Source organism: Anomalospiza imberbis, chromosome 23, assembly GCF_031753505.1.
Source record: "Anomalospiza imberbis isolate Cuckoo-Finch-1a 21T00152 chromosome 23, ASM3175350v1, whole genome shotgun sequence".
NCBI lineage: Eukaryota > Metazoa > Chordata > Aves > Passeriformes > Viduidae > Anomalospiza > Anomalospiza imberbis.
The window spans coordinates 1,252,268-1,279,389 of NC_089703.1; the positions used below are offsets into that span (position 1 = coordinate 1,252,268).

Below are 27,122 nucleotides of genomic sequence, written 5' to 3' on the forward strand. Positions count from 1 at the left end.
CCGCTCCTCAGCCGCTTTCTCAGGAAGTTGCCGGAACCTGGCAATTCTTCACAGACCGGCAGCCTGAAGTCAGCGAGCTTTTCCACAACGTCGCCGCCGTCCCGCGGGCTCCAGCGCTGCCCTTGGCGAAGCCGCCGCTCCGCCCCGCGCTCGGGGAGCCCGGCCCGGCCCGGCCCGGCCCGGCCCCGCCGAGTGAGGGGCGGGCCGGCGCCGCGCAGGCGCCATGGCGGCGCGGGCGGCCATGGCGGCGGCGGCGGCGGCGGGCGGCGGGGCCCGGCCCGCGGTGGTGCTGGGCGCCATGGAGATGGGCCGGCGAGCCGGGCCCGAGGCGAGCGCCGAGCTGCTCCGCGCCTTCCTGCGCCGCCGACACCGCCTCGTCGACACCGCCTTCATGTACGCGGGCGGCGAGTCGGAGCGCATCCTGGGCGCGCTGCTGGCCGGCGGCACCGAGCCCGGTAAGGCGGCGGAGGGCGGGCTGCCCTCGGGGGAGGGGGCTGCCTCGGTGCCGTGTCTGAGGAGAGGGGGCTGCCCTGAGGAGAAGGGTCTGCTTTGCCAGGCTGACACTGTCCTGGACGAGAAGGGACTTGGCCAGGACTCCTTCGGTGAGGAGAGGGGTCTTTGCTGAGGAGAAGGGATTTCCCTGAGGAGAGGGGACTTGCTCGGAGCCGTGCCCTGAGGAGAGGGTCCTTCCTTGAGGAGGGTTGTCCCTGACAGGGTCTCATCTCTTCTGCCAGGCTGACACTGTCCTTGAGGAGACGAGACTTGCTTAGGACTCATTCCCCGAGGAGCAGGGTCTTCCCTGTTAGGCTAATGCCCTCCCCGAGGAGATGGCACTTCTCTGGAGAAGGAGAAGGGTCTTCCCTGCCAGTCCGAGGCCGTTCCCAGGGGCAGGGGCCCTCCCCAGAGGCCGTTCCCTGAGGAGAGGGATCTTCCCTGCCCGGCTGACTCCCTCCTCAGGGAAAACAATGGAGTTGCCCCAGGCCCATCCCCTTAGGGCAGGAGTTCTCCCTGCTGATGCCATGCCTGAGGGGAAGGGGCTCCCGCGCTAGTGCTGACCCCCAGACCTTGAGGAGCAGACCTTCACTGCCTGGGGCAGACCCTCAGTCCCTGCAGAGAGGAGCCTCTCCTGCCAGGCTGACGGGATTCCTGAGGAGAGGCACCTTCCCTGAAACACCTCGAACACTTACGTCACTTATCCCCACTTCCCTCCTCAAGGTGGAAACATCCTTGCTCATTCCTTCTCTCTTTGCCAGTGGAAGTGGCCACCAAGGCCAACCCATGGGATGGGAAGACGCTGAAGCCCGAGAGCGTGCGCTCCCAGCTGGACACGTCCCTGGAGAGGCTGCAGAGGAAGAGTGTGGAGCTCTTCTACCTCCACGCTCCTGACCACGGCACCCCGGTGGAAGAAACCCTGCGTGCCTGCAACGAGCTGCACAAAGAGGTGAAGTGCAGAGTCCGAGCCTGGACAATCCTTGATTCCCTCCTCCCACTGCTTTTTTTTTAAACCAGGGCTGCTTGTTTTGCCCGCCTGCAGTGCTGGGTTTGTGCAGCTCTGTGAAGAGGAGACAGAGCCCAGGGCAGAGCTGAGCAGCCGTTGCTGTTTGTGTGCTCACGTGGTGCACTTTGCTCCCAAGAGCTCTTGGAACATCTGAACTTTGCTTCCAGCCCTGTTAACAGTCTGGGTTAAGATTAGTGCTGGTAATGGGTAAAGAATTCCTGAGTTTTGTTTGTCTGGTTAAATAATTTAAACTAGAAGGTGTGAATTCCAAATGAACAGAAAATGGGGAATATTTTTGTCATGTCTTCACAGTCCGTCAGAAAAGGTGGACAGGAATTAACCCTTCTGGACTAAAATTTGGTGACTGTCCTTTTCACTGTACCTATCTTGGGCTGTCTGGGTCCAGATGAACTTTGAAACACTGGAACTGAATTCCTTTTTATTCCTCTGCAGGGGAAGTTTAAAGAGCTTGGCTTGTCGAACTACGCCGCGTGGGAGGTGGCAGAAATCTGCGCCATCTGCAAGTACAACAACTGGGTGATGCCAACTGTGTACCAGGTGAGGGAGGGGGGAAGCTTGGATTTGGGCTCCCCAAATCTAGGACCAGCCCCAGTGTGCCAGACAGAAGCACAGAAGGAATCAGCTGCAGTTAGTCTGGGAAGTTACACTCATTGAGGTTGGAAAACACCTCCAGTCCCAGCTGTGCCCGGTGCCCACCTTGTCACCCAGCCCAGGGCACTGAGTGCCACGCCCAGGCCTTCCTTGGATACTTCCAGGGATGGGGACTCTAAACCTCCCTGGCCAGCCCCTGCCAAGGCCTGAGCACCCTTTCAGTGAGGAAATTCAGGAAGCTGAGCGAGGTCACTGCTCAGAAACAGCTCAGTGTGTTCATTGCTGGAGCCAGCAACTCCCCTGCCGTGGAACTTCAATTATTTGCAGTCCTTCAGCAAGTCCGTTCCTAAGCAAATCATAGCCTTGTGTGATCTAAAGCCGCTCTGTGGGATGGATATTGCCAGGGAAGGGTGGGAAAAGGCAGCTGCTCTGCCCTGAGCTCTGTTTGAGGCCGTCTCCCACCCCGTGCAGGGAATGTACAACGCGACCACACGCCAGGTGGAGGCCGAGCTGTTCCCCTGCCTCAGGCACTTTGGGCTGCGCTTCTACGCCTACAACCCGCTGGCAGGTACAGGGGCGAGGCCAGGCTTTGGGACAAAACTCTGAGGAATGGGGGCTCTGCAGAGCCAGCCCATCCCCAAACCTGCTGCTCCCTTCCGTCCCAGGGGGGCTGCTGACCGGCAAGTACAAGTACGAGGACAAAGACACGCGCCAGCCCACTGGGAGATTTTTTGGGAATGACTGGGCTCAGGCCTACAGGGACAGGTATGTCCTGAGCTGACAGACAAGCAGGAATGGCTGCATGAAAAAAAACACTCTAATAGTCAGCTGAGAGGAAGCAGAATTGACCAAAGCTTGGGATTATGTCAGCACACGTGGTTGGTGCTGTGGTGTGTGAGTGGGCTCTGCAGGGTGGTTTTTAGGCTCAGCTTCCTCACAGCTCCCAAGGGAGATTGCAGAAGTCCTCCGAGGCTACAAAGAGTTGTAGGAGGCTCCCTCAAAGCATTTTGATTGAAATATAGATGTACCGCTGACTAGAGGTCCCAAGGGCAATAACAATGACTTTTTTTGGCAGGTACTGGAAAAAACACAATTTTGAGGGAATTGCACTGATAGAAAAAGCTCTGAAAGAGGCTTATGGCTCCACTGCACCCAGCCTGGCATCTGCTGCACTGCGCTGGCTCTACAACCACTCCAAACTGCAGGTGAGAGCTTGACCTGGGCACTGCTGCCAGCACTGGGCACTGCTGCCGTGGCTCACAAACAGGGAAATTTCAATGTAGGTGTCTTTATTCTGTGGGATTGTGGCATTCCAAAGTGAATCTTGCTGTACGAACTCTGCCAGGCAGCGGGAGTGAGGCAGCTCTGCCTTTCCCCATGTGTTCAGAACTGGAAGTTTCAAGTGGAGGATTTTAGTTGCCAATTACCGGGGTCTTGGCTTCCCACGCGCTCAGCTTCCCTGCAAGGAAAGGACTTGCCTTTTAGTGGACTAGGAAACTAATGCTTAACATTCCTGATGTTCCCTAAATGTTCCTGTAGCCCATCATAAAGTAGGATTTGGCAGCTTCTGAGGATTTGGAGTGACTTGGGAATGTCCTGGCCTAGTGAGCAGAATTTGTGGTGTCAGTTGCTTAATTCCTGGACGTTCTTTAGTGGAAATAAATGCTTTTGTTTGGCCCGCAGTGGCTTGGGAGGTGAACTTTCTTTTGGGATCAGCAACACCTCCCATCTCTTCCTAGGGTTCTCTTGGAGATGCAGTGATCATTGGGATGTCCAACTTGGAGCAGCTGGAGCAGAACCTCAGCTACAGCGAGGAGGGGCCCCTGCTGCCGGCCGTGGTGCAGGCGTTCGACGAGGCCTGGAACCTGAGTGCCCACGACTGCCCCAACTACTTCCGCTAGGGAAGGAGGGCTGGGACACCTGGCACAGGCTCTGGAGACGTGGGAGAGGTACTGCCCACCCCACCCTCCGTGGCTGGAGGGCTGCAGGTTTTTCCTGAATCAGTGAAGCTTTGTAGGATCCACACCTGTGCCTTAAGTCCTCCGTCCCGGCCCCTCGGCTCCCCCAGCACTGCCTGTGATTCAGGATGCAGCTGATCAGGAAAATGAACACCTTAACAAGGTGAAGGCCCCTGTTCTGTTTTCATGTGAAATCTTAAATAATTACATGCAAGAATAAAAGCTCTTTCTAGTGCAGAGCCCATCTCTGATCTGTGCCTGGAACCTGTCGTCTCTTTGGCAGCACTTGGGGACTTGGAATCACAGAATTTCAGGATGGTTTGGGTTGGACGGTCCTTAAATCTCATCTTGTTCCACCTCCTGCTATGGGGAAGGACATGTTCCACTATCCCAGGGTGCTCCAAGCCCCATCCAGCCTGGCCTTGGACACTTCCAGGGATATGGCAAAATTTGAAGGATTGAGCTAAGTATCTTCTTCTGTGTCAGAATAACAAACCCTCAGCATCTTTCCCTTTGTGCTATATCAAAATTCCGTTGCATTTAGAGCCTTCCTACCCAGTTTTCATGTTTGAGCTGGCATTTCCTCAGATCCCAGGATACACCATCACTAACAGGCAGCAGCAACAACTGTCTGAAGTTTTACACAGATATTTATATAAATATAAACAAAAGCATAGTTAGGTCATTTTCTATAAAGATCATCCCAGTCCAGGTGCACCCAGGGAAGAGAAATATCCTCCTCTTTTTGTCCCTAAAATAGAACTGTCTGGTGTCCAAGCTGTTAGTCCTCATTGCTGCCATCATCATCATCCTCCTCTTCCTCCTCCTCTGCTTCATCTCCCACGAGCTTTTGGAAGTCTCCCGTCTCAGAATTCCACAGAAACTTCATGGTGACTTTAAATTCTGCCATCTCGTAGCCAAAGAGTTTCTAGGAGAGGACACAAATCTGTTATTCCTGCTTTACTATCTCTGTGCCCAGCCTAGCAAAACAGTCAGTTCCGCTTCCAGGGGGAAGTGGAGCAAAGCAGGAACCAAAATAATTGCTGCTGAGTTTTAGGAGATGTGTTAATTAATTCTTGGTTATTTTGTGTCAGGAAGCAGGGCTGCTGTGTTACTCACCAGCACACGGGCCTGTTCCGGGGTGAGAACATCCCCTTCCTTGCACACTTCGTAATCCGAAAGCAGTGTCACCACTCCTGCAGAGCAAAACCCCTGGAAATAGGATCCCAGGCACTGGGAGCTCCCCTGGAACGTGTGGGCAGAGCCAGGACTCCCTCCAACACCACCCCTTGGAGCTGACACCTTCCCAAGCAGCATCAGTGCACCCCAAGGAGATGGGTGAGATCAGCTCTAAAACCCCACACCTGGTTCCCGAGTGGGTTAATCCGAGTGGTTTCCACTGGAAAGGATGGCACTCCCCAGAAATCTGGGGCTTTACTCAGCCTTTGACACGAGTTTGGGAAGAACAGCACAAGGATAGAAGGAGCTCTAGCCCCAGCCCCACAAGGAGAAAGCTGTCCCTCAGGTTTTCTCCAGACCCAAATCGTGCTGTACCTTTCTTCAGCGCCGTGGGCAGCCCCAGCTGCCGCAGCTGCGGCTCCATGGAGTGGGGGAATTGCTCCAGGGGCCCCGTGTCCAGGCTGACCCCGTACGGCGCCTTGTTCCCAGCACGGGCAAAGTCCAGCTCCCGGAACCTGGAGAACCACCTGGGACAGAGGTGGGCAACAAGAGCTTCAGCCGGGGCAGGAGCACCCCTGAGCGAGACAGGGACTGGGGCACAGCTTCCCGAGGACCTGGTGTTACTTAGGGAGGCTGTGGCTGCCCCTGGATCCCTGCAAGTGCCCAAGGGGCTGGAATGAGATGGGCTTCAAGGTCCCTCCCAACCCAAACCCTTCCGTGACTTCTGCTGTTGCAGGAATGGCGGACAAAGACAAGTGGAAAAGGTCCATGAGACCATCCCTGCTGTAAGGGAAGCAGCAGGGAATGCTGGGGTTTTGTGACAACAAAAAGGCTGTGCCAGGCTGGTACTTACTCATCCACCTCGTCCCTGGTGCGGTTGGTGAAGAGGAGCCCGACCTCCCCTCTCAGGTGTTTGCTGACCTGGAAGAAAGGAGCATCCGTGGGGACTGGGGAGCACCAGGGACTCACCTGCAGGGCTCCGTCCTGCCCTGCTCCACTCAACAGAGCCCTTGTGGCAGGACGTGGATGGATTCAGGTAAAAGCCCCACAGAAGGGTGACCCCAGGATGTGACTCCAGGCTGCGAAGGTGCCAGGTGAAGCTGTAGGACACGCAGAGGAGCTCAGCGGGTACCTTGTGCAGGTTCTCCTTGTACTCGCTGCTCGGCTCCCGGCCCAGCGCCACCATCATCACCTTGTTCTTCCCGAAGAAGATCCTGCCCAGGAGGAGGAGGAGGAGGAGGAGGAGGAAGATGTCAGCCCTGGAGCTCACCCCCTGGGCATCCCCCACCCCGCACCACCCCCTGCCCACCTGCTGTGCTTCCAGGCGTTCCGCACATCCTTCAGCTTGTTGTTCCTCATGTTGGCCACGGAGAAGACGAAGATGTACTTGTAGGTGTCCACACAACGCCGCAGCTGCGGGGGAGCCGTTACCGGGACCGGGACGGGCACGGGGGGCGGGGGGAACGGGCAGGACGGGGAGAGAGGAGAAGGGCCCGGGCCCGGGCCAGACTCACCTCGGCGATCAGCGCCTGCTTGGCTTCCAGCCCCTTGCGGGGCGTCCGCGTCAGGGACACTGCGGGGAGCGGAGAGAGCGTCAGGGAGGCGTGGGGATGGAGGATGGGAGAGGGGAAGGGCATGGAGAAAGGAACGAGAGACGGGGAAGGAGTCGAGGGACCGGGAAGGGGACAGGGATCGGGCAAAGGACAAGGGATAGGGCAGGGGGCGGGGGCGATGGATGGGGTCGAGAAATGAGAAAGCGACGGGGAAAGGGACAGGAATGGGGGTGGTGAAAGGGAAGGGGGCGATGGGATGGAGGAATGAGAAAGCGACGGAGAAGGGGGCAGGAACGGGGGCGGGAGAGGGAAGGGGGCGATGGGATGGAGGAATGAGAAAGCGACGGAGAAGGGGGCAGGAACGGGGGCGGGAGAGGGAAGGGGGCGATGGGATGGAGGAATGAGAAAGCGACGGAGAAGGGGGCAGGAACGGGGGCGGGAGAGGGAAGGGGGCGATGGGATGGAGGAATGAGAAAGCGACGGAGAAGGGGGCAGGAACGGGGGCGGGAGAGGGACGGGCGCGGCCCCGCTCGCACCTTTGCGGTCCCGCTTGGACTTGGGCATGGCTCCGCCGTGCTCCGAGGCCCCCGGGCCGCGCGCGGGCTGCTGGGAGCGGGCGGGGCTGCCCCGCACGCTGCCTGCGCGCTCCCCGCGGCGCTGACGTCCTTTCCCCGCGCAGGCGGCGGCGCGGGCGGCCCCGCGGCGCGGAAGGCCCCCCGGGCGCCGGGGCCGCTGTCATGGCGGCGGGGCCGCGGGCGCTGCTGCGGGTCCCGGTCCTGCTGCCGGTCCCGGTCCTGCTGCCGGTCCTGGTCCTGCTGCCGGTCCTGGTCCTGCTGCCTTTGGCCGCCGCCGTCTACGAGGACCAAGTGGGCAAGTTCGACTGGTGAGCGCCGGGGTCCCACCGGGTTGGGTCCCCTCTCCCGCGGGCAGGCCCCGCGCCCGCCGCGCCCCGGTCCCATTTCAGCGGCGCTGCCGTTCCCTCTCGCAGGAGGCAGCAGTACGTGGGGAAGCTCAAGTTCGCCTCCCTGGAGGCCTCGCAGGGCTCGAAGAAGCTCGTCGTGGCTACCGAGGAGAACGTGGTGGCCGCCCTGAACTCCCGGAGCGGCGAAATCCGTGAGTGCGGCCGCTTCGGGGCCTCGGGGGCCCCGCGGCGGTGCCGGTGCTTTCCCGGAAGGTTAACGCTGCTCTGGGGCCTTGGCGGGCGGGGGGCTCAGCCGGCGGGTCAGCCCTGCCTGAGGGCTGCCTCTGGGAGCAGCCTGAAAAGCGCCGTTCACTTGTGTTAAAGCTTCCGAAGTTTAATAGTGACCAAAATAGCAAGAAAAATTAGCACAACGAGAGACAGCGAAAAGCAAAGAATTACGGATGTCCGGCTGCTCTTGCACTCTGCCACAAAGCACAGCTTGCTAACAAAGGATTACCCCTTAAAAGCAATAGCTTCTTGCATATTCATACATTCCATACATAATTCAAACATTTCTTGTCAAAACAGGGTGTTTCTGCTTAGTTTTAGCTTTGCCCCCTCATCTCATAAATCATTTTTCTTGGCTCCTCGAGGTCTGAGTGTTCCCGACAAGGAGGCAACAATTCTTTTCTTGGGATCTTGGTGTCTTCTTGCTGTTATCTCCATCCAAACAGGATAATGTGAAGATTTTCTAGATTATCTAGATTATTTATCTTGCAGTAGCTACAGAAAGTATCTTACATCACGTAGTTTCTGTGTAGCTTTAGCCTAAAAACTACATTTACCACACTGCTTACAGAAAGATTTATACAGCAGTGCTTAAAAGCGATTAATACAGCGCTTTCCAACGTGACGCGTACAGGATTCATTTCAACATCTGCAGCCAGCCGGTCCCATAAAATGCACGTTTCCCAAGCAGCCCGGGTGTCGTGGTTTGACATGGAAGTGAATTTTTTTCAGGAAGTTGGGTCAAACCAGTCAGTGGTCAGGTTTGGATATTGGCACCTGGAGTGACCACTGAAGGTGTGGACACGCCTCTGAGAACACAGGGGGTTAAAAGCAGGAACTGCCAGGGGAGCTTTCTCTTTGGTTCTGGTCAGGGTGCTGTGCAGACCTCCCCTGCCCAGCCATGGGGAGGGGGAGCCATGAGGCCTGGTCGAGGTGAGCCGAGGGGTAGAAGGACTGGAACCGAGCCAGCTCCTGTGGATGGAAGGGTGGAGAGAAGCGGAGATGCCTTTGTTCTCCCCCCACTCAGAGGGAAGAGACAGAGAGTCCGGACGGCACCTGTAACTTTGCCGGCGGAGGAGAAGGAAGGGTGGGGGGAAGGTGCCCAGCCTTGGCCTTGGGAATCCGCTGCTGGGCAGAGATATCAGCCGTCCAGGGAGTCTGAGCTTTTAACCCTTTCCTGAGAAATGAAGGCTTTGTAAAATATTACTCCTTCTTGATTTGACGTAGAAGAGAGACAGTCTGGGATCCAAGATGATGGAAGAGGAAATTGTTGAGTTGGAAGGAGATGATGGAGTGGCTTGTGGCTGGACTTCTCTTGTTAGCCATAGACTGAACCAAATTCTCCTGACAGAGGCTGCACTTAGGGGGATGCGGTGGTGAGCCAAGAGACCTGTTTCAGTGATTACCAACAGAGGAGTGGAGAGAACAGAGGAAAGTTGGAGAAGGTGTGGAGAGGCCCTCTGTCTTTGAGGAAGAAGAAGAGGAGAAGAAGATCTCTGTTCTTGGACCCTCAGCCCCAGGGGAAAATGGGGGGGACTGTAGTCCCAAAATGAGAAACTGAACTGTTGTCTCTTTTGGTCCATGGCAAAGCATCCTTAAAAGAGCCCTATGAGCAGTCTGTCCATGCACGGTGGTGAGAGCACTGTGACATGGAAAGGAGAGTGTCACACTGGCAGATTTTCTCCGGGCGGTTGCCATGTGTGACATGGAAACACAAGGGTGGCAATTGTGTTTCCTGGGGAGTCTGTGGCACAGGAGAGACTCCTGTCTCCCTTGAAAGACTGAGTATTTGAATATCTGAAGGGTGGCAACTTGATCAGGATCCTGGGTGGTGTCTCACTGTTGAGTTTGTTTGGAAATTAGGTGGGAGGAGGAGGGGTGTTTTGGAAAGTCTTCATCCAGGATTTAGTGTTTGTAGTTTTTATAGTAGTAGTAGTTTAATAAAGTTCTTTTCTTTATTACTAAGCTTGGGCCCGCTCTGCTCTGTCCTGATTACATCTCACAGCAATTATTTAGAAAAGTGCATTTTCATGGGGGTGCTGGCATCACGCCAGTGTCAAACCATGACACCGGGTTAAAGGCTGGCTGTAGCACAGGACCCTCTCCCTGCTCTGTCTCCTGCAGTGTGGCGCCACGTGGACAAGGGCACCCCGGAAGGAGCCGTGGATGCCATGCTGATCCATGGGCAGGGTAAGGGCTGCCAGAGGTGGGTAATGCCGTGCTTGACTCTCCCACTTAACAGACAAACATCATGTGTCTATGTCAGGAGAAGGCTGACAGATTTGTAGTTGTGTTTTACCCCCTGAGGGTATCAAGGGACAGTGTGGGTTTGGGGTGTTTGGGAGGGTTGGCTTGTCACTATGGTGACTGCTGACCTCCAGTCAGGATCTGAGGAAGTGACCTCCACCTCTGGACAGTGAAGGAGGAGTCCATGGGCAGAACTTTGGGAGGGGCTAAAGGGTTAAAAGGTGAAACCTCCATGGTGTGGGTGAGCACATGGTGGGAACAATCCTCTGCTCCCAGCACTGTGATACTTTCTCTATTCAGTCTTCTGTTGTATTTTTGGTAGGGTTTAACAAACCTTTCTAAACTTCTGAAAAGTGAGTAGCTGTTTCTCACAGGGGCACGTGTAGGGGCTGGCAGGGCTCCTGGAGTGTGGAGCCAGCCTGGGAGCACAGGCTGGACGTGCAGAGCCCATCCCTTTGTTGGCCCCTGCTGGGTGCCAGTGCTGTGTTTGTCCCCTCCCCTCCTCTCCAGATGCCATCACCGTGTCCAGTGCTGGCCGGATTCTGCGTTCCTGGGAGACCAACATCGGGGGCTTGAACTGGGAGACCTCCCTGGACACTGGCAGGTGGGATTTCCTGTCTGCACGGGCTGGTTCTCCTTGTTGGGCTGCTCTGGGAGGGAAAAAATGGGTCATGGGCTCAGTCTGGGCTGGCATTGTAGAGAAAGATTAGTCAGATGTACAGGTTCCAAAACGGATTTTGGGTGAATTCTTTCTGAATGCCTGAAGCTTGTGGAGAATCCCAGAGTCACTGAGGTTGGAAAAGCCCTCCCAGACCATCCAGTTCAACCTGTGACCAGTCCCCACCTTGTCCCCAGCCCAGAGCACTGAGTGCCACGTCCAGGACACCTCCAGGGATGGGCACTCCAAACCTCCCTGGGCAGCCCCTGCCAAGGCCTGAGCACCCTTTCCACGGGGAAATTCCTGCTGGTGTCCACCCTGAGCCTTCCCTGGTCCAGCCTGAGGCCGTTCCCTCTCCTCCTGTCCCTGTTCCCTGGGAGCACAGCCCGACCCCCTCGGCTGTCCCCTCCTGTCAGGAGCTGTGCAGAGCCACAAGGGTCCCCCTGAGCCTCCTTTTCTCCAGGCTGAGCCCCTTTCCCAGCTCCCTCAGCCTCTCCTGGAGCTCCAGCCCCTTGCCCAAGGTAAAATAGGAAAAGAATTCCCTAATTGCTGGTGTCTGTGCTCAGTTTCCAGGGGGCTGCCCTGGTGGGGCTCCCCGAGGCAGTGAAGTACGTGGCAGTGCTGAAGAAGGCGGCCCTGTCTCTGCACTACCTGTCCAACGGGCACCAGAAGTGGGTGGAACACCTGCCAGAAAGGTGAGAACTCCTCTAGGGAGAGCTGTGAGCCCCTGGCACGGGGCAGAGGGAAGGGGGCTGCCCCTGCCTTGTGCTTCTGCAAACTGCGGTGTGAGAGGATGATGCTTCATGGCTGCGGCCTGTCCTGCAGTGAGAGCACTCAGTACGAGCTGCTGTATTCCCATGGCACTGGAGTGATCCACGTGGTTGGCATCGTTCCCCAGAGCCACCTGAACGTGCTGACATTCAACGTAGAAGATGGAGAAATCACAAGACAGGTAGTGGAGCCAAAATGCTGGATTTGATGTGAACAAATGTGCTTCCAACCCTATGGTGTGCTGGGCAGAGAAATCGATTGTTGTGCCACGGGGAACCCTCCCTTTCCCCGAGGCATTGCCCCCACGGCAGGGATTTCATGGCTGAATGGCCTGAAAGCCAAACTGAACTAGACTGGCAGCTGTTAGTCAAGATTCTCCCATAACCCTCAGGCTGATGGGTAGCTTTTCTCAGTTGTGGCTAAAAATAACTGACTTAACTTGCTGTTGTGTGCACGTGGGTGCTGTGCAGGCTGCGTGCTGCTGAGCCCTGGCTGTGTCTCTGTGCAGGTGAGGGTGGCAGCCCCGTGGCTGGGGGCCCTGCAGGGCTCCTGTGCCGTGGTGGGCGAGGCCGTGCTGGTGTGTGTGGACGCGGCCGCGCGCTCGCTGCACGTCTGCGCCCTGGACACGGAGCAGGACATGAGGCACATCCCCCTGCAGGTGAGCACTGCTGCAGGAGCATTCCTGTCATTCCTTGCCTGACTGGTCTGGTTCCAGTTGGAACTGGTTCCCTGTGGTGACAGCCTGGTCAGAGAGCGAGAAAGCTAGATCAGTTTTCCCAGAATCGGCCTTGGGAACATTAGGGAGCTGGAGAGAGGGAATGCTAAACAATCTGCACCTGGTGTTTTGTAATGAGCTGTATTGCCCATGAGTTTGCTTGCCACAGGGTGGCTTCTTAATTAGCCAGTGGTGATGGTGTTTTAATTAAAAGACCAACCAGGTCCTCCTGTAGCAAATTAGGGTATAAAAAGCGATGGGTTTCTTAATAAAGTGAATTAGCTTTCTCTGAATATCTTGAGAGTCTATGTCACTTGTTACCTGGTCCTGACCCGTTATAGTGACATCTCCCTAATCTGTTGGTGAACTGGGGGGTGACTGAAGATGGGGCTCATGCTCTGTAACCTGAGGGAAGAGTGGGAAAGCTTTTTGTCCGTTCTTCCTTCTGGATCGATGTCTTCTGAGCTTTGCTCTAATGGAGCCTCAGCCTCCCTGCTCCTGCTCTGTCTCCTGACTCAGGGAGTCTCTGGCTGCTGCTGGGGGGAGGGAGCTGTTGGTCTCAGTGAAGGACGACTCCCCCAGCACATGTGCTCGTCTCCCCTGCAGTCCCTGGAGCTGGAGTTTGCAGATGACTTCCAGGCCAGGATCTTGGCCACTCAGCCCAGTGTGACCAGCGCCTCACGGACTCAGTTCTTCCTGCAGCTGTCCCCAAGCCACTTCTCCCTGCTGCAGTACAAGCAGGGGCTGCTCAGCCACCTCCGGGACTTCCAGCAGGTACCTGAGAGAGACCAGGGACAGGGCCAAGTGCAGCTGAGCATCCTTCACACTGCTGGGCCAGCTGGCAGCTTTTAAAAGTCTCAGTAACTCTGGATATCGTGGCTCAAAAACCTGTGGCAGGTCAACTGTTCCCCACTTTATGAGAAGTAGTTCTTTCTTATTTTTGAGCTGGGGGAACCATACAATTTACAATTTGGTTGTGACAGGTTGTCTGCTTTTAATTCCACTGTGGTTTTATTTACTTCACAAGTACTTTTTGGTGGGGTTTGGGTGTTTCTTGAGGGTGTTTTTTAATGATTTCTTGCTATTTTTTTTTCCTTTTCCAGGCAGCTCTGGTGAGTTTTGCAACAACCGGGGAGAAGACGGTGGCCGCTGTCCTGACATGCAGGAGTGAACTGGTCAGCACAATTCCTGTCCTCTGGGACCAGCCCAGCTCTGGGGATGTGCACTGGGGGTGGGCTCCACTGGTGTTGCACAGGCCCAGGGATGGGAAGCCCCTTGAGGAAGAGGAGGATTTGATAAGTTTCAGTAATAAGCAAGGCTTGATTATGTCCAGCTCAGGCTGTGCCTGGCTCAGTGAATATCCTGTTTCCGGCAGGTGGGCATGTGACAAGGAATTGGCTTTCCTGATCCACAGAGGATTTCAGTTCTTGGAGATATCAAACATACTTTCATTTTTATCAGAAACAGAATAGAACAGAACAGAGCTGTTTCCTGCAAGCTGAGACTTGGCAGACAGTTGAAAACCTAAGTTTCTACTTAACTGGTGTCTGAAGCCATGTTTCACCTCTTCTCATCCTCCCTTCAGAAACCTGGCAGCTCCGATGGCCTCCATGCTGGCAGCACTCCGGAGGATGCCCGGAGGCAGGTATGGGCTGCTCTTGTTCCCAAGTTCTTGTCAGTCCATTTCATTTCTTCACCAGCAGGAGCAGAATGACAGAGCTCTTACACCAGCTGTACCACCCAATACAGCCTAAAGATGTCTTGAAGCCCCAGTTTTTGGGTATGGAATTCTGCTGCAGGATTTGGTGTGGAGTGGGTGTAACCCTTGTTTTCTGCCCATTGCTACAGGATTCCTTAATCTGCTCCAATCAAACCTACAACATAAACCTGTACCTGGTTGAAACTGGGCAAAGATTGTTGGATACCACAATCACCTTTAGCCTGGAGCAGGGAGGGGCCAAGCCACAGCAGGTGAGCAAGGAGGAGTTATTTCAGTCCTTGCAGTGCTCCCCCTTCCCTGGCTTGGCAGGATGGGAGCCCTTCAGCCAAGGGGAAAAGCATTCCAGGGTTTACAGCATCACTTTGCTCTGGTTTCACCTGATTTCTGCAGTCTTCAAGGAGATGATGTGATCATTAATCTCGCTGTTTTCCTTGCCTTTGTTTTTGTTTTGTTTTTTGTTTTTTTTTTTTTTTTTCCCAGCTGTATATCCAAGTTTTCCTGAAGAAGGATGACTCTGTGGGCTATCGAGCCTTGGTGCAGACAGAAGACCACATGCTCATGTTCCTCCAGCAGCCAGGTGACTCCCAAAACCAGCTTCTTCCATTTGTAACAGTCACCAGCAGAAAATTCTGTGTCCTCAAGGATTGTATTTTATCATTACTTTCCTTGGAAGCTGAAAAAATAAACTCTTCTGAGTCCCTTGAAGGACACAGAAGACTCTTTCACCCTCACCTGGACAAACAATTCTGCCCTGTTTTGTGTGGGCAGAGCATTTGGATTTCAGGGGCTTTCTGCAGATTTCGAAACTCTTTTTGGAGGATGAGAGTGTAAGTTCTGGTGTAGATCTTGCTCAAAGATTTTCAGAAAAGGTCCTCATGGCAAAAATGTTAATTTACAGAAAGGGTTGAAAGTTCCATCTCAGCAGCATGAATTTTGTGGGGCTCTAAAGGAATCCAGGAGTTCACGCTGCCTATCTCTTATTTTAAATAGACTCAATGACTGGAACCCCTTTAAAGCACCAGGTTGCTTTTATTGATTCTGAGGTTTTCTTCCCAGAAGTGGCTCCTGTTGTATGAAGTGTTTGTCTTTTATGAAATAATTAATGATATTAGTATTTATGCACTGTTTTGCATTTCATTTAGGGACATTTAGAGGTGATTTGCATTTCAGAGTTGCACTGAAAGATACTCTTATAATGAGTGAGTCAATTCCCAAATATTAAGTTGATTTTTCCAATATTCTGCTCTTATTTCTTTCCAGGAAAAGTTGTGTGGAGCAGAGAGGAGTCTCTGGCAGAGGTGGTGAGCTTGGAGATGGTGGATCTGCCTCTGACAGGTGCACAGGCTGAGTTGGAGGGAGAATTTGGAAAAAAAGCAGGTGGGTTTAACAGAATTACCTCTGTGAGTTTGTTTTCCTTCCTAAATAAATGTGTTCATTGTTTTCTCTTTACTCTGAGCTGAGAGATTAATTTAAATCTCTACTGATGCCAATTAAAATGAGCAGAAGTAAACCATTTTCTGTCTAAACTTTGGAAATCCAATCCAGATGACATGAATATATTGCATTGTTACATTAAAAAAGTCTGCAGCAGTAAGGAGGGATTTTGGCCATGTCTCCTAAATGTTTCCTATGACTCTTTCTGGAAGACTCTTTTCCAATAGCTTTTTTTTTTGCTTTGTTTTGTCTTTCCTTGCTGTCCTGGATGCAGCCATCCAAGGTAACCCCATCCTGCATGGAGTGTGCTCTGCTCCTCCCTAATGCTTCCTGGTGCCACTGGTCCCCTCTGCTTGCTCCCCTCAGGGGCTGAAACAGAGTTGAAATCCGGTGTTTTGGTTACTTTAAGAAGTGGAATACAAACCCTGATTGGGCAGAATTAAGCATTTTTAATTCCTCTGAGTGAAGAGGGATTTCTGTAGAGGCGGGGGAGCTGTAGGTGGGCACAGTGAGAAGAAACACAAAATCCTCTGCATGAAGGTTTGCTTTCAGTTGATCAGGGCATATTTTGGAATGAGTGTGGAGTGGGAAAGGTTGGTGAATGCCAGAGTCTGTCACAGAAATGGCAACTGTAACTCACTGCAGAGGGGGAGGCAAGGAGTTACCCAGGTTTGTGCATGGCAGTGTTTGACAGCAGTTTCAGCTCTGGGCTGGGACGGGTGTGTTTTCCCCCCTGGTGTCACTCTGGTGCCACTTGCAGATGGTTTGCTGGGAATGTTCCTGAAGCGACTCTCGTCCCAGCTCATCCTGCTGCAGGCCTGGACTGCCCACCTCTGGAAGATGTTCTACGATGCCAGGAAGCCCCGGAGCCAGATCAAAAACGAGATTAACATTGACAATTTGGCCAGAGACGAGTTCAACCTCCAGAAAATGATGGTGATGGTCACTGCCTCGGGCAAGGTGAGGAGGCCAGGGCAGGAATCTGTTTCTAGGCTGGAGCAAAGAGTCTCAGCTCTGAATTCTGAATTTTAGCCAGGCTTGGGAAATTATTTACCCAGAAATAATGGGAAGATGCACAGGATGTTTGTGGTGATTTTAAAGGGGGACTAAGCCTCAGCTTTCTTTGGGATATGACAGAGGAGGATGCCGTGCTTGAATGGGAGAGATGTCTTCCTAAACTTCGGCTTTCCCACATGTTTTTCCTCAGCTTTTTGGCATTGAGAGCAGTTCTGGCACTATCCTATGGAAGCAATACCTCAGGAATGTGAGACCAGGCTCCTCCTTCAAGCTGATGGTGCAGAGAACAACAGCCCATTTCCCTCACCCTCCCCAGTGCACTCTGCTCGTCAAGGACAAGGTGAGGCCCTTTCCTGCCCCTCCACTGGGCATGGAAATCTGCCCTTGCACAGGGCAATAAAACCACATTCTCGGGCATCATCTGCTTGTCACTGATGTGGGGATGGCAGGGGAGAAAGATCTGGAGGGAAGCAGACACAGAAGCCTGGGTATGATCGTGGTTGTTATGGATAAATGTTTGGACAAATGTGTGTGTCCAGACAGAATATTTTCAGGATGGAGTAGCTGAACCCAGGGTATGAATAGTCAACACCAGCAAATAACAGTTAGAAAAACACCCTTTTTTTTTATTATTTAAACAAGAGGCAAAACTTGCCCTGTTTTTCAGGAAACCAAGATGAGTTTTCTGTATGTCTTTAACCCCATCTTTGGGAAGAGAAGCCAAGTAGCTCCTCCTGTTCTGAAACGTCCCATTCTCCAGACTTTGCTTCTGCCTATTATGGATCAAGACTATGCCAAAGTGCTGCTCCTGATTGATGATGAGTACAAGGTAAATTGCTTTGCCTGGAGGCAGTTTTCTTCACATTCTGGTTAATTATTCCCCTCCCTTTTGGAGCAAGATGATAAAAAATGTCATTGAGCCACATTTCACACAAAACTATGAGGTTATTCTGGTAAGACAGACCTTATCTTGATAAACACATTAGAAATAATCTTTTTGGTTCATTCTGGGGTGGGTTTTTTGTCAGTATCAGTTGTTTGTAACCTGTGTTTCAATTCTTCTTTTCCAGGTTACACCTTTCCCAGCCACTAAAAACGTCCTTCGCCAGTTAGAAGAAATAGCCCATTCCATCTATTTTTACCTAGTTGATGCTGAGCAGGGAAAACTCTCTGGATTCAGGCTGAAAAAGGTATGGAAGGCCCATTGCACTTCCTTGAATGCCCTGTGGATAATGGCAGATCTCAGTTCCCTTCATGGAGCTTTGCTCAGAACCGGAACGTTCTGCCTCAAAGCGCACCAAAGAAACTTGGGAAATCCCAAAGCAAGGGAATCTGCATCCTGCTGGTGGAGATGGTGTCCTTGGAAGATGAGATCCAAGCTCCCACGTGCTTTTTGCCTGCAGGACCTGAGCACAGAGGAGATCTGGGAGGTGGCCATCCCCACAGAGGTGCAGAGGATTGTGGCTGTCAAAGGGAAGAGGTCCAACGAGCACGTGCACTCCCAGGGCCGCGTGATGGGCGACCGCAGCGTCCTCTACAAGGTGCTGCTGCAGCTCTCTGTTGGCTTTTTGTTGAGGGGTTATCCCGTGGGAAGATCCCAGTACCATTCCCTGCTGCTACATTGGGATGAGCTGCCCTGTGGTGCCACTTTTTCTTTATGGGCACCGGTGTCTCTGTGGAAGAACATTTTGGAGGTTTCTTTTCGAAAATGTTTTCGTGCAGCAATTAAGTCAGTCAAAGTCTGATGTTGTGGAAATAGCAGCTTGATTTCTTGAGGTGATTTATGCTAATTTGTTCACAATATGCCCAATGCCAGATGAAGAGCAGGAAGGAGGTGTTTGTGGCACTGACAGGCTGTCTCAGCTGTTTCTCCTTCGTCCCTAGTCCCTGAACCCCAACCTGCTGGCCGTGGTGACCGAGAGCACGGACACGCACCACGAGCGCACCTTCATCGGGATCTACCTCATGGACGGGGTCACGGGCAGGATCATCCACTCCTCCGTGCAGAAGAAGGCCAAGGGGCCTGTGCACATGGTGCACTCTGAGAACTGGGTGGTGGTAAGCTGCTTGTTTGGGGGAACCCCTAAAATCACGAGCTGAACAGTATTAAGGTGATTAAAAGCAGTGACCTGTAATGAAGGTCGTTCACGGTGCAAATATGGCAAAATACACATGGAATGCAAGACTGACGATTTTGTAAGTTCAACAAATGAGCACACTTAACAGAAATTGTCCAGTTAGAGGGACGGTGAATGAAGTGATCCCCCCTTTCAGTTCTGCCCCCACTGAAGCCCCCCTAGCTTCTAGCTCCCCATTTACTATGTCTATGATATATGGAGAAAATGAGATGTCCTTGGCTCACTGTAGAGCAAAGACCAAGTAAGATTCCAGTAACGTTTGCTTATTGTTCTAAAATCCAAGGGAAGGGTAGGAAGGTGCTGCAGTTAGTTAAGGAGCTATATGTATAACTATATAATAGTAGTCTACGCAGCTACAAATATATGGAAAAGGTATAAAAACCAAAAATCTTTTTGGCATCGGGGCAGTTCCTGAACCTGCATGAAGGCAGTTTTGTGCCCACCCTCTGTGGCTGCCCTGGATCCTTCCCTGATACCCCTGAAACTCCTCGTTGCAGTACCAGTACTGGAACACGAAGGCCCGGCGGAACGAGTTCACCGTGCTGGAGCTCTACGAGGGCACGGAGCAGTACAACGCCACAGCCTTCAGCTCCCTGGACCGCCCCGTTCTGCCCCAGGTCCTCCAGCAGTCCTACATTTTCCCCTCTGCCATCAGTGCCATGGAGGCCACCATCACCGAGCGGGGCATCACCAGCCGCCACCTGCTCAGTGAGTACCTCCTCAGGGAAAGGGGAGCTCTGAAATCCAGCAAAATGCACTTTGCTGCCAAAATGTCATGCCTGGGGGTTGTGCTGGACTCCTGTGAGTGCAGGGATAAGCACCAGGAGAGTGTCTCTGTTGGCTGTCAGAAAATGCTGTCAGGAATGGCCGTGAGGTGCCAGATTCTTTCCAGCGGTACCCAGAGCAGCAATGGCCATAAACTAAACCCCAGTAAGTTTCACCCCTACATGAGGAAGAACTTGGCCTTGAGGGTGGCACAACAGTGCCGCAGGTGCCCAGGGAGCATCTGGAGTCTCTCTGGAGACATTCCAGACACACCTGGATGCATTCCTGAGTCACCTGCTCCTGGTGACCCTCCCTGGGCAGGGGGTTTGGACTGGGTGATCCCCAGAAGGCCCTTCCACCCTCAGCTGTTGCGGGATTCTCTGATTTTTGAGATGCTTTTCCTTTAATGCACAGTTGGGCTGCCCTCTGGGGCCATCCTGTCCCTTCCCAAGGCTCTGCTGGACCCTCGGCGCCCGGAGATCCCCACGGAGCAGAGCAGGTAGGGAAGGATGAGAGCCTCTCTTCTGGGCTCTGGAGAGGGCTGAATTTGTGTGAAGAGGAACAGCTTGTCCTGCCTGGACTCAGAGGAGTCTTGGCACGGAATGAAGGGAAGCTCCTTCAGGTCAGAGGTTGGACTCGATGATCTTGGAGGTCTTTCCCAACCTGAAGGATTCTGTGCTTCTGTTCCCAGTCTATGATGATGGGATGCATTTGTCTGTATTACAGCAGGTCAGTCCTTAAACCAGCCTGGTGTCTGTATTCTCAGGGAGGAGCAGTCAGAGGAACTGGATTTTTTAGAGTTACACTTGTAAAACTTTGGCTTAGCCTGACACAGCTGATAGATTTGATTTTTCATCCTGCAGCAGTAATGAATCTACACTGGGAAAAGCTCCCAAATCTGCTGCTTTAGGTTAGCTTTTGGTAATCAGGAGACACTGGTGGCACCTGCTGTGTGCTGCCTGGCTGGGGTTTGATGTCTCGTGGTGCCTTGCAGGGAGGAGAACCTGATCCCCTACTCGCCGGACGTGCAGATCCACGCCGAGAGGTTCATCAACTACAACCAGACCATCTCCAGGATGAGGGGGATTTACACAGCCCCCTCTGGCCTCGAGTCCACGTGCTTGGTGAGAGCAGGGGAGAGGGCTCAGTGTGGAATCTGGGGGTGGATCTGAATTCTGTAACTCCCGTAACACAGCTGCTCGCAGCGTAACCATCGCTCCTTTCCATTGGAACTGTCACCCTGAGGGAATCATTTTGGGGTTTTATGGGGTTTGATTTGGGGTTTTATGCTCCAAGCTGCATCCCCAGCTCCTGATCTCCTCCCTGCAGGTTGTAGCCTACGGGCTGGACATCTTCCAGACCCGGGTGTACCCCTCCAAGCAGTTTGATGTGCTCAAGGACGACTACGACTACGTGCTGATCAGCAGCGTCCTCTTTGGGCTGGTCTTTGCCACCATGATCACCAAGAGACTGGCCCAGGTGAAGCTGCTGAACCGGGCCTGGCGCTGAGAGAGGCCCAGCCTGGAGCAGCTGGGCTGGGCCGGGATCCCAGCCCCCCCGAGGGATGGATCCAAACACCTCTATTCCATTTGGCTGGAAGATATTAGTGAGGAAAAGCTGCTGGAGGAACGAAACCCGCACTGCCCGCGTGTCTCCCGCGAGGAGGAACGGAAGAGATGAAAAATAAGAGACTTCTTTAGTCTGTTCTGACTGAAGAAGAAGGTCCCAAATCTCCCTTCAAGCCTCAAAATCAGTGTCTCCCTGATGTTGGTGAAGAGAATCCTGAGGATATGTGTCCTGCTCATCTTGGGCTCTCCCTCCATGCCAGCTGGGCCCCACATCTGGCAGCGAGCAGGGTTGCTCCTGCTGTGAGGAAGAGACCTTGGGTGATTTCTGTAGGAAAAATGTTGGGATTTGGGTGTCTGGCAGTGGGAAACAGCCTCATGGAGCGACTGACGAAGCTGCAGAGCGGTGGGAAGAATTTGTACCTAAAGTCTCTCGGTGTTCTTTATTTATTATGACAACATCAGTTCCTTCCCATTTGTTTCTTACTTTTCTGCTGGTTTTTTTGTGTTCAGAACTGGGGTTAAGGCGGGCTGGTTCATGGGGAGGAGCCTCTCAGCGTTTCCTTCGGGATCACGGCTCTGAACACCGCATTTCAATTGTTAAGGTCCAGTTTGGCATCGTTTGTCCCCCGGGAGTGGCCGTGTCCCCCCGCACCCCCCGGTGTCCAGATCCCAAAATAAAGCTGCGGAGCAGGGAGCGGGTTTGGGCTCCTGAAGTGTTTCTTGGGCTATTTGAGCGGCCTGGGGGCTGTGAAAGGGGCTTGGGAACTGTTTAAGGGGGCATTTGCAGCTGTTTAAATGGGATGGGGGGCGGTTGAGGTGTTCTTTAGGGGTTATTTAGGTGATTTTGCAGGGCTGGTTAGTGGGATTTTTGGGGCTGTTTTTGAGGTGGAGGTTTGGGGCTATTGAGGTGGGTCTTGAGGGGCTATGGAGGTGTTTTTTGGGGACCACTGAGGTGGGTTTTGGGGGTGTGTAAGTGGTTTTAGGGAGCTATTTCAGTGGGTTTTGAGCTACTTAAGTGGGGATTCTTGGCTGTTTAAGTAGAGATTTTTTTTGTATTTATGTGGGGAGATTGTTTCCTTATTTAAGTGTTTGGGGGACTCTCAAAGCGGGGCTTTTCCGCTATTCCAGTGGTTTTGGGTGATTTCTCGGGATGGTTTCTGGGGATGATTTCCCATTTTGGGTGATTTCTGGGGATAATTTCCCATTTTGGGTCATTTCTCGGGATGGTTTCTCAGGATAATTTCCCATTTTGGGTGATTTTTGGGTGATTTCCCATTTTCGGTCATTTCTCGGGATGGTTTCTGGGGATAATTTCCCATTTTGGGTGATTTTTGGGGATAATTTCCAATGTTGGGTCATTTCTTGGGATGGTTTCTCAGGATAATTTCCCATTTTGGGTGATTTTTGGGGATAATTTCCCATTTTCGGTCATTTCTCGGGATGCTTTCTCAGGATAATTTCCCATTTTGGGTGATTTTTGGGGATAATTTCCCATTTTCGGTCATTTCTCGGGATGGTTTCTCAGGATAATTTCCCATTTTGGGTGATTTTTGGGGATAATTTCCCATTTTGGGTCATTTCTAGGGATGCTTTCTCAGGATAATTTCCCATTTTGGGTGATTTTTGGGGATAATTTCCCATTTTGGGTCATTTCTCGGGATGGTTTCTCAGGATAATTTCCCATTTTGGGTGATTTTTGGGGATAATTTCCCATTTTCGGTCATTTCTCGGGATGGTTTCTCAGGATAATTTCCCATTTTGGGTGAATTTTGGGGATAATTTCCCATTTTGGGTGATTTCTGGGGATAATTTCCCATTTTGGGTCATTTCTCGGGATGCTTTCTCAGGATAATTTCCCATTTTGGGTGATTTTTGGGGATAATTTCCCATTTTCGGTCATTTCTCGGGATGGTTTCTGGGGATAATTTCCCATTTTGGGTGATTTTTGGGGATAATTTCCCATTTTGGGTGATTTTTGGGGATAATTTCCCATTTTGGGTCATTTCTCGGGATGCTTTCTCAGGATAATTTCCCATTTTGGGTGATTTCTGGGGATAATTTCCCATTTTCGGTCATTTCTCGGGATGGTTTCTGGGGATAATTTCCCATTTTGGGTGATTTTTGGGGATAATTTCCCATTTTCGGTCATTTCTCGGGATGCTTTCTCAGGATAATTTCCCATTTTGGGTGATTTTTGGGGATAATTTCCCATTTTCGGTCATTTCTCGGGATGGTTTCTCAGGATAATTTCCCATTTTGGGTGATTTTTGGGGATAATTTCCCATTTTGGGTGATTTTTGGGGATAATTTCCCATTTTCGGTCATTTCTCGGGATGTTTTCTCAGGATAATTTCCCATTTTGGGTGATTTTTGGGGATAATTTCCCATTTTGGGTCATTTCTGGGGATGGTTTCTCAGGATAATTTCCCATTTTGGGTGATTTTTGGGGATAATTTCCCATTTTGGGTCATTTCTGGGGATGCTTTCTCAGGATAATTTCCCATTTTGGGTGATTTTTGGGGATAATTTCCCATTTTGGGTCATTTTTTGGGATGCTTTCTCAGGATAATTTCCCATTTTGGGTGATTTTTGGGGATAATTTCCCATTTTCGATCATTTCTCGGGATGGTTTCTGGGGATAATTTCCCATTTTGGGTGATTTTTGGGGATAATTTCCCATTTTCGGTCATTTCTCGGGATGGTTTCTCAGGATAATTTCCCATTTTGGGTGATTTTTGGGGATAATTTCCCATTTTGGGTGATTTCTGGGGATAATTTCCCATTTTGGGTGATTTTTGGGGATAATTTCCCATTTTCGATCATTTCTCGGGATGGTTTCTCAGGATAATTTCCCATTCTGGGTGATTTTTGGGGATAATTTCCCATTTTGTGTTTTTTCTCGAGATGGTTTCTCAGGATAATTTCCCATTTTGGGTGATTTTTGGGGATAATTTCCCATTTTCGGTCATTTTTTGGGATGCTTTCTCAGGATAATTTCCCATTCTGGGTGATTTTTGGGGATAATTTCCCATTTTCGGTCATTTCTCGGGATGGTTTCTCAGGATAATTTCCCATTTTGGGTGATTTTTGGGGATAATTTCCCATTTTCGGTCATTTTTTGGGATGCTTTCTCCGTTCTCTCCCTGCCCGGGGCGGCCGCGGGGGGCGGGGTTCGCGCATGCGCGATCGCCGCTCCGCCTTCCCCGCGCTGCGCACGCGCCGCGCGCCAAAGTTGCTGACTCACGCAGTGCGCACGCGCCCGCGCCGCGGGCCAATGGGGCGGCGCGACGTTGCGCGGTCGCCGCCCCGCCCGCAGGGGGCGCTGTGCGCGCCGCGGCCCCCGGCCCAGCGCGGCCCAAGATGGCGGCGGGCGGCGCGGGGGCCGCGGCCGGGCCCGGCTGGGACGTGGCCGTGCGGCCGCTGCTCTCCGCGTCCTACTCGGCCTTTGACATGAAGGAGCTGCCGCAGCTGCTCGCCTCGGTCATCGAGAGGTGAGGGAGCGCGGGCGGGGGCTGCCGCCCCTCGGCGTCGCCCGCTGTGGGGCAGCGCTGGGGGTGGCACTGCGGGAGCGGCTGAGGGGCGGCCGAGGCGGGGCCCGGCTGGGCGTGAGGGGCCCGGAGCCGGGCTCGGTGCCCGGTGCCGGGCTCGGTGCCCGGTGCCCGGCAGGGCAGGCGGCGGGGCTGCGGCTGCCCGGGCAAAGCCCCAGATCAGTCCCCGGCTCCTCCCGCTGTCCCGGGGCCGCAGCTCTCGGAGGTGCCCTCGGGCCCCGTAACGGGCTGAGGGTGCTCGCTCGGCCGCAGCACCTCGGACAGGCGCCCGCCGAGAGCCTTCGGGACTGTTCTTGTGGTTTTGCTTTTGTCCGGGCGCGTCACAGTTTGCCCGGTTGGGCCGTGGGAAGTGTTGTCTCACCGGGCTCTGCGGGACCAGACTTCCCTCTAAGTCTTTACCGCTACAGAGCTTCTCCTATTTTAAGTCGAAATAAAGCAGAACCAAATCAAATCTGCCTTGTCTTAACCACACAGGTTGGAGTCAGAGCATAAGAGTACCCACTGCAGCTACTTAATTCAATTTTCAGCTTGTTTTATGATCTAAAACACGAGATGTGAATGCCACAACATCATGCTCAGTCATAGAGATATAACCCCGGCCACAAGAAGTTGTTAGCAAGCATAAAATAAAGAGTGCACTGAGGAAGGTGATAAAATAAAGGCTTGTGGTGTTTTGTTTAATGTAGAGTGGCTGAGTGTGCAGGGGATGTTTCAGATTCAGAGAGTTAGCTGGAGGAGCTCTGTGCCTGCACACACAGAGCAGTCGCTCCCCCGGGAGCTGCACCCTCGCTGTTGAGGGGTTTGGGCAGTTCTTTGGCCGCTCTTTGTTTTAGGGACCATTCCAGTGGCACAGTACCCCGAGCAGCTCTGCTGTCCCCGTGCCTAAAGTTCATTAGTGGAGCGTCCATTGAAGTAGCCCAGGGACACTCTGGATCCACTTGAGTTCTGGGAGAGGGCAGTTCCCTCCTTTAGAGGCAATGTTGGTTCTGTTTTCGCTTGAGACAGCAGGCTGTTGCCTTCAAGCAGCACGGCCTGGGGTTGGACTTGTGTGTCTGGTGGTCTGGCAGGATTTGGGCTCCTGCAGGATGGTGTTTTTTGTTTCATGCGTGCTAAATGACAAAGGAATAAATACAACTTCTTCGTGTCTGGAGCTATGCTCTTTTGTGCTGAACAAGAATCTATCTTTAGATTTCTCACAGAAAATCTTTTATGCTTTCAAGTTATTTTTAGGAGACAGTTGTTAAGCTCTTGATGGTGTCAGCCAACCCCAAAGTGGCTGGATTTCCCCTGAAATAAACTTGGTGCAATGACAGCAAAATCACCAGTATTTTTCTTTTCAAAATAAGACAATAAACTCCTCTTTTAAACTACTCTGGTATTTCATTTATAAGTTTAAGCATCATCAGGTTACCTGTTGGCAGGTGTCTTCATGAATTGACAGAAATTAGGCCCTTATTTGACACAAATGATGGAATGCTGGCTTGGAAAGGTGCGGCTGGAGGGGAACTCCAGGTGTGTGAAGTCTCTCTGGGCTGGTTTTTGAGGAAGGGGTTTCCACAGGGGAGCAGTGCCTTCCCCAGGAGGAGGCTGCTTTGTGCCCACTGCCCCGAGGACAGGCTGTGTTTGGGGCTGTCAGCACTGGGGAGCAGAGCTGAGGCAGGGGCTGGGGTTTGGTGCTCACTAGTGTGTACAGTGACACTGCGACTTCCCTCAGCCTGAGCAATGAGCTTCCCTGGGAAGCAAAACCCCTCTAAGCAATAAAGCACAGAGGCTGAAAAGTCATTATTAAGGCTCACTGTGTGCTCAGAATAACACTCTGGCACATCCCAGATTGAGCTGTTATCTTCTGTCCATGGTTATTTGCAGGGGTTGATGATGACTTGACTGCTGCCTTCCACTTTGCATTATCATAACATCCACAGTGTGTTTAAGGAAAACTCAAACCTCCCATTGCCCAATCCCTATCTCGTGCTGGATTCTGCACCTCTGTGTTCTTATACCCTGTGGGCACTGTGTGGTGCACAGCTTGACCTATGCAGTAATTTAGGAGCTGTCAGCCTCTCCTGTACTCTGTTATTCCCAAATTGTTCTAATTTGTTCTCTTAACAATGCTTACATACATCTTCTGCTGCTGGCTTGGAGTTGGGCCTGAGAGGTAGGTGAGCAAAATTAATGTCTGAAAAGGAGAGAGCACAGACTGCTTTGCATGTTCAGTCTCTGGGCTCATTCCTCACCAGAGCAGTTCTGGCAGGAGAGGGTGAGATGAGGCCTGAGGTGTTGGAACTTGCTCGTGTGGCACTGTTGAATATAGTCCAGTAAAGCTTCTCTCTTAATTTTCTACTTTTCTATTTGTATTTCAGCTTTTTAGGCAGACTAAATAACACCTCAGACCTAGGAAATCAAGCTACAAAGCTGACAAGTATTTATTTCTGTTTGTTTTTGTGGAGAAATGGTTCTGTTCCAGAGTTGTTTCTGTTCTAGCTGCACCTCCTGTTACAGCTGGAAGCCGTGGCTTAGGGTGCAAAAAGGGAAGGTGACTGGGCATGAACTGG

At 52.5% G+C, this 27,122-nt stretch overlaps 4 protein-coding genes across 8 annotated transcripts in view; 3 read left to right on the top strand and 1 right to left on the bottom strand.

The window, feature by feature from the left end:
- Positions 1 to 223: 223 nt before the first annotated feature.
- Positions 224 to 4,315, top strand: AKR7A2 (aldo-keto reductase family 7 member A2). Its single transcript, XM_068171568.1, has 7 exons — positions 224 to 455; positions 1,254 to 1,441; positions 1,952 to 2,056; positions 2,582 to 2,678; positions 2,776 to 2,875; positions 3,186 to 3,315; positions 3,850 to 4,315. The coding sequence occupies exons 1-7, from the start codon at positions 224 to 226 to the stop codon at positions 4,009 to 4,011; spliced, it is 1,014 nt and encodes a 337-aa protein (XP_068027669.1). The 3' UTR covers positions 4,012 to 4,315.
- Positions 4,316 to 4,704: 389 nt separating this feature from the next.
- MRTO4 (MRT4 homolog, ribosome maturation factor) lies at positions 4,705 to 7,421 on the bottom strand. The gene is made up of 8 exons (XM_068171574.1): positions 7,337 to 7,421; positions 6,762 to 6,820; positions 6,557 to 6,660; positions 6,380 to 6,461; positions 6,101 to 6,168; positions 5,623 to 5,774; positions 5,188 to 5,264; positions 4,705 to 4,996 (listed from the first exon to the last, which is right to left on the bottom strand). The coding sequence occupies exons 1-8, from the start codon at positions 7,362 to 7,364 to the stop codon at positions 4,850 to 4,852; spliced, it is 717 nt and encodes a 238-aa protein (XP_068027675.1). The 5' UTR covers positions 7,365 to 7,421; the 3' UTR covers positions 4,705 to 4,849.
- A 101-nt stretch (positions 7,422 to 7,522) lies between these two features.
- Positions 7,523 to 21,501, top strand: EMC1 (ER membrane protein complex subunit 1). Its single transcript, XM_068171566.1, has 23 exons — positions 7,523 to 7,683; positions 7,789 to 7,913; positions 10,114 to 10,179; positions 10,747 to 10,840; positions 11,461 to 11,589; positions 11,720 to 11,846; positions 12,174 to 12,323; positions 12,987 to 13,154; positions 13,484 to 13,555; positions 13,966 to 14,025; positions 14,229 to 14,351; positions 14,581 to 14,677; positions 15,361 to 15,477; positions 16,295 to 16,494; positions 16,742 to 16,891; positions 17,219 to 17,380; positions 17,622 to 17,741; positions 17,955 to 18,092; positions 18,436 to 18,609; positions 19,187 to 19,397; positions 19,869 to 19,953; positions 20,449 to 20,578; positions 20,784 to 21,501. The coding sequence occupies exons 1-23, from the start codon at positions 7,538 to 7,540 to the stop codon at positions 20,961 to 20,963; spliced, it is 3,024 nt and encodes a 1,007-aa protein (XP_068027667.1). The 5' UTR covers positions 7,523 to 7,537; the 3' UTR covers positions 20,964 to 21,501.
- A 2,844-nt stretch (positions 21,502 to 24,345) lies between these two features.
- Positions 24,346 to 27,122, top strand: part of UBR4 (ubiquitin protein ligase E3 component n-recognin 4) — an 85,752-nt gene continuing 82,975 nt past the window's right edge. For all 5 annotated transcript variants that reach the window (XM_068171578.1, XM_068171579.1, XM_068171580.1 and 2 more), the window contains exon 1: positions 24,346 to 24,513. In XM_068171578.1, coding sequence (XP_068027679.1) covers positions 24,383 to 24,513 — 131 coding nt within the window. In that variant the 5' untranslated portion in view covers positions 24,346 to 24,382. The remainder of the gene's footprint in view (positions 24,514 to 27,122) is intronic.